The sequence below is a fragment of the Pezoporus wallicus genome, unplaced genomic scaffold (assembly GCF_028554395.1).
Source record: "Pezoporus wallicus isolate ANWC-B61680 ecotype Strahan unplaced genomic scaffold, APGP_CSIRO_Pwel_v1 contig_3058, whole genome shotgun sequence".
In the NCBI taxonomy this organism is placed as follows: Eukaryota; Metazoa; Chordata; class Aves; order Psittaciformes; family Psittacidae; genus Pezoporus; species Pezoporus wallicus.
In genome coordinates this window covers 1,456,921-1,470,486 of record NW_026641153.1, presented here as the reverse complement: position 1 = coordinate 1,470,486, position 13,566 = coordinate 1,456,921, and the positions used below count along the sequence as shown (strand labels likewise).

The 13,566-nt window shown below is 36.6% G+C and overlaps 1 protein-coding gene across 1 annotated transcript in view; it reads right to left on the bottom strand.

The window, feature by feature from the left end:
- The window catches only part of LOC130606303 (guanine nucleotide-binding protein G(i) subunit alpha-1), a 34,215-nt gene that overhangs the window by 2,621 nt on the left and 18,028 nt on the right, over positions 1 to 13,566 (bottom strand). The window contains exons 2-6 of the mRNA XM_057422533.1: positions 10,700 to 10,742; positions 10,478 to 10,619; positions 5,978 to 6,135; positions 4,146 to 4,274; positions 682 to 811 (exon numbers count right to left, since the gene is read on the bottom strand). Of these exons, the coding sequence (XP_057278516.1) occupies positions 682 to 811; positions 4,146 to 4,274; positions 5,978 to 6,135; positions 10,478 to 10,619; positions 10,700 to 10,742 (602 nt within the window). The remainder of the gene's footprint in view (positions 1 to 681; positions 812 to 4,145; positions 4,275 to 5,977; positions 6,136 to 10,477; positions 10,620 to 10,699; positions 10,743 to 13,566) is intronic.

Genomic DNA, 13,566 nt, shown 5'->3' with positions numbered 1-13,566 from the left:
GACTTTCTTTGACTACATTTGACTTGAAGGGTTTTTTCCTTCCTCTTTCCTCCCCAAAATATATTCCGTAAGAAGTTTCAGAACTTGAGGATGAGCACAGAAATCTGTCAATGATTCACACACTACGATTAAGCATCACTTTAGACCACTCTGTGCATACTGATATGGAGGAGTCACACCTTGAAAGAGGGTAAAGGAACAGAGGGAGTTAAAAGGGAGAAGGTAAAGAAAAATTTCTGCAACTAAGGAAATAAATCAGAGAAACACATTTAGAAAGAAACAAAACCTTCAGGTTTTGAAGACTGAGCAAAGGAAAACAAAACACAAAGTACAAACACAGAAGTTGAGCAATTTCTTATTAGATACTTCCAACATCCATAAAGAGACTAAAACATATACTACTGATAACCTATCCTCCTGAATTTATGCATCCTTTAAAACAAGAAAGAGTGTGACTGGAAAGAATATTGTCTCAGTATTCCTTCTGAGAATATGAAGAAAGACTTTGAAACCTGAAAGCATGAATTTTATCACCATTTCTCTGAGACCTTTCACACAAACCCCATACATCTTACACAGCAGTAAAACTCTAGAAGATTTCTAGCTTTCCTTTCAAAAACTTATTTAGTTTGAAAGAACTAAGGTTTATCCAAGAACATTCTTCAACATTACAGTACTTGCCATTTCCTCGTCTTCAGCCAAGACCAAGTCGTAATCACTTAATGCCACACAAAAAATAATTGCTGTAACACCCTCAAAACAATGAATCCACTTCTTCCGCTCTGATCTCTGGCCTCCAACATCAAACATTCTGCAAAACAGAAGTGCAAAGCAGAGAATGGACTTCAGAATTTCTAACTTTCTGAATGTTAACCAATAAAATCTGAAATTATCAGCTGTACACGTGATCACAATTTCTAAAAAGGCATTAAAACACTTGCAACGTTTATCACCATTTAATGTCTCAGTATGAAAAAAAAAATCTATATAAAGCCTTAAAAAGCATTCCTGTACAACATTTTATAAAATATGAGAAAGGGTGAGATGAAAGCTAAACAAAACTACTTATTTACGATATTGTATTTAATAATTGATTGTAATCTATAAAAAGTAAAAACGCAGTTAGCTTTACTAAACATAAACTAGATGAAAGTGTTATTCAGCCTTTAGCCCGAATGAGTTAAAAACTTTAAAATATTGAGTTAAAAGGTACTGACCAACAGTGTAAGATTCTTTACAAGCAGCATGGTGTCCGACAGTTGGAAATAGTGCAATACTAAGGAAGCTCGATACAATTAACATTGTTATTCTAGTATTCTGAATGTAAATATATGAAATCTAATTTTAATTTTTTCAATCGTCCATTTTATATAGGACTTTTTTAAGAGACACATATTTTCAAAGTTCTCTTAAAAGACAAAACAAGCATCACATAATAAGAATAATTATTTTCCCTCTAAAATGCAGTTAAGGGGGTGGGGAAACTGAGCTCTGTGTGTGAAACTTGTTTCTTTTAAATTCTTAGCTTAGCAGGAAAGAAAACCTTTCTGAATGGTTTATCTGTAATTGAGCAAACTGAAAGCCTTATGCAAGGTCTTTTCATTAGCACCATGTATTTTCAAAAGCAAGTGTTGCCACAACCGCTGAGTTATGCTTCTTTAAACCTATTTAAGCAACAAACATCGTTCCAGTACCCATACAAAATGGGATACAGGCCAAAAGCACACCAGATATTTCTTATGGTTGCTTTCAATTCTTTTCTTAAGATCATACAAGTTGTTTGTTCCAATCCTCATCCTAGCGAAAGACTTTGACATATATTTTTTTGAATCAGGGTGTTTACAAAAATATTATATATATCTGGAAAGCATCACAGATCACACAGTTGTTAAATCTGACCTGTATTTTTGTTACCCCCCTTTCCTGTTTACCCTGGACTGTAAGACTGTGTGGGGGCAGGCAGATAAAAAAAAAACAACTCCCAATGTTAAGTTAGTGTTCAACATGACTAGGTAAATTGCACTTGAAGAGGTTCAATTACAGTTGTTATTTTTAGAAATCTTCAAGTGTTCTGAGGTGCAACACTTATTTCAAAAAAAACACAGTAAAGACCCTTTGCCTTCCTATAAAAAATTATCAGAAACATCATAACCTCAAACGAGGTCTTCTACTTGTGTATGCTATTGTGCAAGTGACAATATCATTGTCCAATTAATGTTCTACAATGGAATAATGCCACCTTAAAAACACTTTGAAGATGACTCCTGTTAGAATTCAGAAATGAAAAAAGGATTCCTCAGAAGTGTCCCTTACCTTCAGAGACATCTTTGAAGGGAAATCTCTGTCTGGATATCAGCCTATATACACGCAAGTCAGCCACCTACTCCTAATTAGTTCTCAAATATTAGTGATGGCTGTATCCATAGGAAGGCATTTTGTACTCGTATACCTTAATAATACCTTAAATCTTAGTTGTTACTTCGAGCAATTCTAACCCTAATGTTTTATAATTTTGTATTAAGACCTGAATTCATTAGGTTATCAGAAGAACATTTCTACAAAATAAGGTGTTCTTTGAAGGCAAAAGAAGTAAATAATCAGACTCAACTTCTGAAATAGTCTATATAAAACATAATGAAGATGACTTGCAATTTGCATTTGAGATTGAATCAATAATCAAAGCTGGGCTAAGTGCTTCACAGAGAAGGTAGAAATGAGGCTCAACGTCAAAGAATCTAAATGCACACAGCAAAACAGGAAAGAAAAGATAATGAAAAACAACTCAAGTACACAATATTGCACAGCTAGTCGCTTATGTGCCCTCATATTGGTATAATCAAGCCTTTTATGCCTTTAGTTCATCTTAAAAGTTCTTTTCAATGTTATGCAAGAATATACGTCAAGCCCTTCCAATAACTCTACGTTATCACTATCTCCTAAAGCACCTAAAATTTAAGCACCTACTGTTCAGGTGTTTTACATGAGAGCCAAATACTTCCAAAGACCTGTCTTTAGTTTACACATTTTATAGAAGTGTAATCATGTGGTCCTTGTAATAGACTTTATAGGACTCTAATGATATGATCTTTTTAAGAGCCAAAAAAAAAAAATCAGTACGGGCTGGAAGTAGCCACCTGCATACAATCACTGAGTGTAAAAGAATTTAAACTCATCTACAATAGGGTCTGAACAAGAAATGTTAGTTAAGTTAGTGAGAAAATTGATAGCTCCTCAGAATCCTGAAGACCTCCCTTGAGGGTTGGCCAAGAACTACTCTCAGGTTTGCAAGAGGTTCATTCCCATTTAACAGCTATTATTTTAAGGATTAATATGAATTTTGTATACTTAAACCCTAAAACAAGGAAGCAAAATATATTTCTACAGTCCAGATGACCCTGAAGCATCCACGTTACAGTACTCGCTATGCATTTACATAAAAAAAATACTTTCCATTAAGATACCAAACAAATATACTGACTAGACATGACAACAGTCTCTGCACAATTTAAACGCAGACGCAATGTGAGTTTTACTGAATTTTCTTCCATACTTCCTGATCAGGAAGAGGTAGGGTATTATTGCATTTAAACTATCCTATGCTTTTATCATGAATGTCTTTGGGCATAAAATGTTCAGATTTTTAACATTATTTTGTCGATCCCACAAAACAGGAGACATAAGTCATACTGAATTACTAAATAAGGTACTAAAGTACAACACATTTTAATTAAGTTCTCCAGGAAAATGTGTTTGCTCTTTCATACAACACCAGCAAATATTCATAAGCCTCCAACTCTCCAACTGAATTTAAAGGGACCAATCTGATAAATGAACAACTATTTAACATGGCAGAAAATTGAGCATTTTGAGATTTATTTACATATAAAATATCTTTACAAAAAGCTTCCAATACACCCAAAGCATTCATTATTTAATATCTGCATAGTTATTTCTGAGTTATTACAAGAGTTCCAATAATTCTGCACATCCCTTCAGAAAATTCAGCCAAGCATGTAGAATTTTTTCATAGGGAAAAAAAGGATGGGGGGTGTCCAAGTTGTAATTTAATAAATTTGTCTAACAACATCATTGTACTTTACAGAAAACCATAACAGACAGATGAACATGCAGCATGATTTACATACTTAAAATGAAGATCTTTGAATGTAAAGTGAGTTTCCACTATTCCTGTAGTTTTCACTCTAGTCCTGAGAACATCCTGTTGGGTTGGAATGTAGCTGGTTTGTGCTATCCTGTCCAAGTCATTCAAGTAACTGAAGGTAAAAATAAATACTGCTTTCAGTCATTCATAAAATAGCAACATAATTACAAAGAAGATCTAGGTCCATTCATTATATTGTGCTTGACTTACTTTATAAAATAGCTTTCTCTGAGATAAGGCAAAAAACACGACACATACTTGCCCTGAATTTTCCAAGGTTTTTTGAAATTAGCTTTAGAGACAAAAAAGATATTTCATTCCAGAAGAAAACATATCCAACTGACTCCACTACAAAGAATTCTTCTTTTGAAATCCTAAAATGGTTCCTTTTGAAATCCTAACACAGTTCCACTTGCACCAATGTTATTTGCACTCACTGGAAGAACACCTTCATTTTTGCAACATACTGATCTACAAGTTATTTTGAGTAACCAAAGCTCAAAATTACCCTGGACTTGATAATAGGTATGAAAATAGTAACTCTGTATTTTAGCCAGAATTAATGTGTTTAAGAAAATGCTTAATACTTTAACTTTCTATGAATAATTTATAATTGCACACTTTTTATTTCATTTTAATTTCATTACCAAAATTCCTGCAAAGCAGCCCAACATTTCTAAAAGCCATACAAATCTTATTGTGCTTTTTCCATAGTAAATCAGGGAAGGCATTATGATGTTCTCAGACTGTAACCAGAAGTTTGCAATTTTAAGAATACAATTGTATGGCTGGAAGAACAGTCTTATGAAATTGGAGGCAGAGTTATCTAAAACAACAAAACAGAACCAAGGAGGTTACTAAGACAAAAGTGATACATATTAAAGAAAGTTTGTGCAAGTGGTATCTCCTAAGAGATCTGTCATCATGAGCTCAGCTTGTTGACATCTACCCTCTGTACCCTTAGAAGCACTTCAGCAAACAAGTAACAATCATGCTGAAAGTATCAGTATTATTTCAATACAATTTGATAACATTCCTATTCATCCAGCGTGTTTATTATGTTATAGTCTTCTCAGTTACCTACACATTGGTTGTTTACATTATTCTAAAGAACCTTACTTTAAGGAAAGTGAAAATCAATTTCAAACACTACAAATTAATTTAGAATGCTAAGGCTTTGAAAAATTGCCCTATGAGACCAGTATCACTGCTACACTGTTATTTACCCTGTTACCACTCTTCCACTGGACTCTTTTCCTTCACTGACTTACCATTACTTGCTGCCATCACATCCTATTTCTCACACCACTGATTCCTTAATATTTTACTTTTTCAGTGAAGTACCCTAGCATAGAAGATATCCTGATTGTTGCTTCTGCTCAACACGCTTCTAACAGACTGTTAATTAATAAAGAAAATGCAGCAATGTTGAACCACAGAAGAAACTACTATGAACATGACAGTAGTATCCTCACTAATACAGAATCACATCATGCAATCTAGTTTCCTGGACATGTTCAGATACCAAACAAGTATTTGAGTCATGTTTTTGTAATAAAAATGCTCTGAAAGTTATTTCTGTCTTCCTCAAGAAGATGAAACTGATCAGGTCATGACTCATTGATAATTATACCGCATCTCTTCCTTTCCAATCTTGAAGCTTACTTGGAACATTTTGACCTAAGCAGACAGTATACTTCTGCAGATACTTCTAAGCTTTCTATTTATATGGGAGCAGAACTCCTCAAAAGATGACACTTCCTTTAGCTACTACTTACAAGATGAGGAGAATTTTGTCTGTCACACAGTACTTACTAAGCAGCAGAGTCATTAAGCTGGTATTCTCTAGACCTGTTAAAGCAAGCTTGAACTCCACTATCTTTCCACAGTCTCTTGATGACTCCAGCAAGCTCTGAAGTCATAAATCCTTCTTCTGCTGCTCCAGCTAACACAAAGAGTTGACGAGCATCATCCTTTAGGATGTAAACAGAAAGTGGAGACACAAACACTGAGAAATATAACAAGTATTATCACTTAAGAAATACATTCAGCACATTAATTATTCTCTTAACCTGGTAAATGTGAATGTAACCAAACAAAAAAAACTTGAAGGAAAACAATTGGGTTTAGTGCTCTACATAGGGTATTAATTCCCACATTTTTCAACAGAAAGACAATAAATTTAATTTCTCATTAGCTGATAAAGCTTCTGATCTGTTTATAACTGGAATTAAGCTTTTATAAACAGAAGTAGTAACATTTTGTGCTTAAGTCTAAAGTAACCTTATTTGCTTACCAAATATCACAAACTGAACAGAACGGTTACAATGCACACTAGAACATTCAGTAATGCAGATGTATACTGATTGACTGAAGAAAACACATTATTCACTTAAGTTTCAAAAACCGACTTTGTCTAAAAGTAACAAATGACCATTTTTTTTAACAAATCTTGCATCAGGAAACAGAAAATTACTTTTTAAAACCTTTCTAGATAAATCAGTTACAAATATCCATTACTGTAATTGTTCTACAAAGATGCAGTTTTCTCAGTAATGCAATACCAAGGAAACGTTAAGATTTTTGAAAGAGCAAATGCTGGATTTGAAGACTACATATAAGGGCTGCCTTTGAGAGTGAGGCTAATGGAGTACAGGATGTCAATTAATCAGTTTCCTTTAACAGAATTTGACCGGTTGGCTACCTTCATCCAATTCTGAGTGAGGAAGGAAACTTTAAAATGTTAGCTCTGTAAGGCACTGGAAAAAAGAAGATAGCACATGGTAGGGGAAAGTGAGCCATACACATTAGCACTCTATTGTGGATAGCTACCTGACCTTGGTTATTAGTTCTACATGACCTAATGTCAAGGTATGTCAGCCAGAAAAATCAGCGTATCTGTGGCTTGTAACTACTCCCACAGCACATACTGTTTGTCCAATGATTACGAGAACACATGACACTGGAAAGCGGTAAGGAGAAAAGAGACTTGGGCACATCAGCCAGGAACTGAAAGTATTTCAGTAAAGAGGAGGATTTTAGAAAGCAACATGTCAGGTTATTCTCATAAACAGTAAGTGAAAAATACAGAGGCAAATTTGTAGAAAAATCCAGTTCTGTCACCTTTGCTGTTCAAACAATAGTCTGGTGGGGAAAACCAAACCAAATATTTCAGGCTAAGCACAGGAAGTAGTGATTGTTCTAAAGATACCATCTGCTGTAAACTTAAATAATCAAAGATCAGGAGAGCGAAATTGTTTACAAATGGATTCAGTAACACTGATATTCACAGCCTGAAAACAAAAAGCTTACATACAGTCAGTCAACTCAAGGCAAACTTGAAGAGATTTTTATATATACACATACATATGTAGTTATACATATGATATACATATACATATATCAGATATCTGATATATATCATTCTATGATATAGCTGAAAGTCTTTTGAAAGCTAGAGTAGTTACAAATCTAAAACCAAGCATTTGTCAAACAAATTAACAGAATACTAGTTACTGTACATGCACAGGACAAATTGTGGACAACTGAAAATTCAATGGGTTGCACTAATAATTATATAAAAAAAGCCCAGAGCAGTAAAGATCAAAGGGCTGGATAGTCAGATCTCACAGAATGTCACGTGAGCAATATGCCTGCACAAAAGAAACCTGAATGACAATTCTGCTTCTGAGTACTGTTTGTGGATACAAATACCAAGGACCTAAAACTCACAGAAGGCAGCAGATCTTGAAGAAGAGCCAATATATTAAGATACATGATGGAAACAGCTTAGTTTTCTAAGTCAATTTTGTCATGAATGATTACACCATTTTATACCTAACATGGTCTGACTTTTCAAACACTCCAAATTTACTCTGTTTCAAACAGCTCTCAAATGGGACAAGGTGAGGGAGGTGAAGGGTGGTGGTGGATCAAGAAAACCAATTTCAGCCCAAATATTAACATACAAAGTGGTCTCTATTACCCCTAAGTATGAACAGTACTACAAGACACAAGTTCATATGCACTGATCCAAGTCCTATTTTCATTATTAATGAATGCTAGATACTTTCTTTTAATTATACTGGAATGGGGTAGCTTTCTCCCTGCATATCATCATTTTTATACCAGATTTCATAAATAAGATTACATAAAGAAACTAATTTAACCATCTCTAGCTCATTACAGCAAATTTCACATTCAGAAAATAGTCTTTATTCCTTTCAAGTACATTCACTAATTGTCTCTCAAAACAGAGTTTCTACTTCAGTACTGAAACATCCTGTAGGACAAAAGAAAATGTACCAATCTTGAGATGGACCATTACTGAAGCTGCTGGTGTAATCTGTGCTCTCTTGATTCAAGAGCTTTAAAAAAGAAAACGTTAAACTCACTGCTTTACCTTCAGTCTTATGACAGAATTAAGAGTGTATGACTTTCCAAACAAACTCAGCCCATTTAGAATAAAACCCTCAGAAATGTACGGAAAGAAGTCTGAATGTAATGGTTTTCATCAGGAATTGCAATTCTGAGTTTGTTTTTCTGGTTCGTTTCTTTTTCCTCAAAATAAAAAGGATAAAATTGTAACAAAATAACATTTAAACAGCTACATTATAATAATCAAGGAGTATACATACTTTTTTTTTTTAAGCAAGACTGATGTGTAACTCATGCTCTGAATTCCTTTTTCCATTTCTGACACTACAATTGATGCTCCACAGCAGTGTTGCTCTGAAAAAAGAATTTGGACCACCAAGCCCTGCCTAAGTGCAAACGGATGGACAGCTATTTTAAGATTAGCCCTGACAAGTTTGCCTCATCATTTACATAGCTCTCTGAAGTTGAGAAACTCAAGATGACTTCAAATTGATATCATGCATAAAATAGCCCTCAAAATCTTCTTGTTCGTCATTTTATCTGCTAACACCGTTTTCTCTTTCTATGTATTTAGCAACGTAAGTCTACCATCTGCCTCTTTCCAACATTAACTGCCAGACTCCCGAGAGGACTTCATTGCACAAATACTGACGTAACATGCAATAAGATACTGCTGCTGCCCTAGAAAACTTTAGTCTTAAGGAACGACACCAGCAAACACGAGAATAATGTACAGACGGATAGCCAATGAAAACAAAGCTTCTATTAGTTGTGTTTACAACTGAAGAGGTGTCACGTAGAATTAGATTAAATTTAGACTTCATATACAATTTTATGACCCACTTTACGTAAACTTACGAATGTTTGTCTTCTTTTAACAACCATACATAATGCATTTCACAAAGTCACTGAAGATATACACTAGTATTATAGTGCTAGGCTAGTTCCCACTTCAGAAAGTGAGCATTCCATATTCCAACATTAATTTCTATGCAGAGAAAATGAAAATACACATCCTGAACTAAGTTTCAGTGCAATGCAGACTAATAGCTTTGATGATGAATTTCAGCACTGTGGCACAGAGTGTATTCCTGCAACCAGAGGATATGCAAAACCACTTAAGCTCAGCATTTTAAAGAGATTCAGAGCATCTAACCTCCCCACCAGACATGGACGTAATCAGGGTCACCACAAGTAAAATTATAGGGTTAGGACTGGAGAAAGAGTAAGCCTTAAAAGAATCAATTATACAGACTGCCTTAATAGCTGGAATGGCAAACAGACTCAGAGGCTTGTGCGTGGAACATTAGATGAAATAAGATGGAGAAGGAGCAGAAAAGCTTAGAAAAGGTCTATTCCTTGGGGGAAAGCATCAATCCTTAACATGATATAAAAAACTGGGATACCAGCAGCAGAGTTATGCCCGTGTAAAATACAGTCCTCCACACCGGAGATTAGTATGAAACAGGATTAAGCTCAGAGGCTGAAAATGTTTCAGGCATTGCTGTGCCTATCACCTAATAGAGAAATGCAGACAGCAGGTAGATACCTACCTATTTAAGCTGTTTTAAAGCAACATGAAGATGTCTAACTGAAATACTTACAGAACATAATAGGCCACAAGTCCATACAAGTAAAGAGACCTAAGCGCATAGTTTAATGTTTTTCAAAACCTCCCTAAGACTCAGTTCTCCAAATTTAGGTAGAATTTGGAGAATTGTATCTAAACAAACAGCTGTTGTGAATGAGCCCAGTGTTGACTGCTGTGTAGGTCACCTTGACATGTAAAGGCCAATGACATTTAGTTTTCAATGAAACTTTTTAGCCTATAAAGATTTTTGGATATCTTGAGATTTTTTTTGGGAAACACTAAGAGACAAAAATTGAAAATGAATGCATATTTCAGCTGTGTATCTGTGTGCGTACTTCAATACTTACAGCCCTGCCTGGATCACCAAAGTCTATCTTCAACCTCCCCATTGCTCTAATGATAGCAATAATGGACTGAATGGTGTTACTGTAGACAACAGCTTTGTACTGTTTACATTCTTCTTCTGAATAACCAGCTTCATGGATAATCCTATGAAGGGAGAAAAAAACATAAATTCTCTATTCAAATAAACAAAATATTTCTCTAGAATAGTATTTCACCATACTTACTTCATTTGTTTGACAATTGTGCTTTTTCCTGATTCACCAGCTCCTGAAAAGTAAATGTGTGAAAATTGACTAGACTTTTAGTGATCTTTGAAAATACATTTAGTCTCTATACTTAAAATACATAACCAATATAAAAAACGTCAATAATTAAAAGTACATTTGCTAAAAATGAATTTTTAATATCAAAATGTGTCGAGTCAAAATTAAGACACTCTAAGAACAAATCATTCAGTTCTAAAAAGTTTTTGCTTGCCTTTTTACAGACATGAACATATTCTTTACACAGTCTGCCAGGTGTTTCTAATGCAAACAGATATCAACTGTTCAACTTCAAAGGAGTTTAAAGCTCAATTCCTCAAAGAACCTTTTAAATCAACACCTCACCAAAAAACCTCCTTTATAAGTACTTCAAATTGCATTAATGGTCTTCAGTATTGCAAATGAGCAGCTTCAAACTCTCCACGGTTCTAGTCCTTGTGACAATCTTTTGGTCCTTGCAAGAATAAACCAGCTCCTTTTTGTTGGAACAGATTGCAAGGGGTTTGCCAAATGTGCTAATACCATCTTCAATGCTTTAGAAAAGTGATAAAAAAGGCAAACTACGTTAAAATATGAAGCTTACAAAAAAAATTAGCATGTATAAGAGCACATATGACAAAACTGCCATTTTTGCTGCCTCAACCACCTTAGTTTACTTTACCTAGACTTACCTCTGCTTCTTTCTCTGAAAGAACCTTTCAACTCTTAAGAGGTATGATCTAATCCCTTTAAACAGCACACTCCCAGTTTGTGTGTGACTTGTGCTGTATCCTCCCTCCTACATTTCCTCGTTCTCAACATGGTTTTGCAGAAGTGAGAAGTCTATGGTGTTTCCAATGTAAAAGTATCACCAATCGCAATAAAATCAAATAAAAATCTCTTATTCAGAGGCCACTGTGACCACAGGAACCCGCTGATAAAGGCCATATTTATTCATCTTCAAAAACGGGGCAAGAAGGGGAATCTGAAGCATTACGAGAGAGTCAGCCTCACCCCAATCCTCAGACTAAGTATTCAGCAAATACTCTTGGAAGCAATTTCCAGGTACACGATTGAGAATTGCCAGGATGGCTTTATGAAGTGCAAATTGCACCTAACTTGGTAACTTTTTGTGAGGAAACAGCTGGTTTGGGGGATGGAGGACACCAGTGGATGTGATTTACTTTGACTCTAATAAGGCTTTCAATGCCACCTCCCACAGCATTCTAGCACCAAATTTGATAAATATCAACTTCAGGGTGTCTGAAAATCTGCCAGATTTAAAGGCTTGTGGTCAACAGTTTAAAACTTACCTGGAAGCAACTCAAATGAGGCAACCTTCAGGAGACTACACTGGGATATTAGAGCTTAAGACAGAATAGTTAGGGTTGGAAAGGACCTTAAGATCATCTAGTTCCAACCCCCCTGCCATGGGCAGGGACACCTCACACTAAACCATGTCACCCAAGGCTCGGTCCAACCTGGCCTTGAACACAGCCAGGAATGGAGCATTCACAACCTCCCTGGGCAACCCATTCCAGTGCCTCACCACCCATACAGTAAAGAACTTCCTCCTTATATCCAATCTAAACTTCCCCCATTTAAGTTTGAACCTGCTACCCCTTGTCGTATCACTACAGTCCCTAATGAAAAGTCCCTCCCCAGCACTCTTAGAGGCCCCTTCAGATACTGGAAGGCTGCTACGAGGTCTCCAACGCAGCCTTCTCTTTCTCTTCTCCAGGATGAACAGCCCCAACTTTCTCAGCCTATCTTTATACAAGAGGTGCTCCAGTCCCCTGATCATCCTCGTGGCCTCCTCTGGACTTGTTCCAACAGTTCCATGTCCTTTTTATGTTGAGGACACCAGAACTGCACACAATACTCCAAGTGAGGTCTCACGAGAGCAGAGTAGAAGGGCAGGATCACCTCCTTCGACCTGCTGGTCACGCTCCTTTTGATGCAGCCCAGGATACGGTTGGCTTTCTGGGCTGTGAGTGCACACTGAAGCCAGCTCATGTTAAGTTTCTCATCAACCAACACCCCCAAGTGCTTCTCCACAGTGCAGCTCTGAATCTCTTCTCTGCCCAACCTGTAGCTGTGCCTGAGATTGCTCCCACCCAGGTGTCAGACCTTGCACTTGGCATGGTTAAACCTCATGAGGTTCACATCAGCCCACCTCACAAGCGTGTCAAGGTCCCTCTGGATGGCATTCCTTCCCTCCAGCGTATCAACCGAACCACACAGCTTGGTGTCATCGGCAAACTTGCTGAGGGCGCACTCAATCCCACTGTCCATGTCACCAACAAAGATGTTGAACAAGACCGGTCCCAACACCGATCCCTGAGGGACACCACTCGTTACTGGTCTCCAGCTGGACATTGAGCCATTGACCACAACTCAGTGGTCCATATATCAAATTGATGTCTCTCCAATTTAGAGATGAGGATGTCATGCGGGACAGTGTTGAATGCTCTGCCCAATCTTCATCAATGTTCTGAAAGCCAGGATGGCATGCACCCACTTCAGGTCTGAAGGTGACATCAGCCTGAGAGGCCAGGAAGTGGTCTCCAACACTGGTCTCCAATGTTGGAGAATAAAGGTGCTATCGAGAGAGTCCTCAAGAACCTAGAGGCCTGAACTGACAGAAATCTGATGACAGTGAACAGAAACAAATGTGAGTTTGTTGTGCAAGTGGCACAGAATAACCCATGCAACAATACACACTTGGGGTTAAGTTAGGAAACAACTTTGCAGAAAACAGCTGTGGGGATCAACAACCTGAACAGTGAGTAGTTAGCCCTTGTGGCAATGAAGGTCAACCACATACAGGGCTGGTGCACTAGGACGAA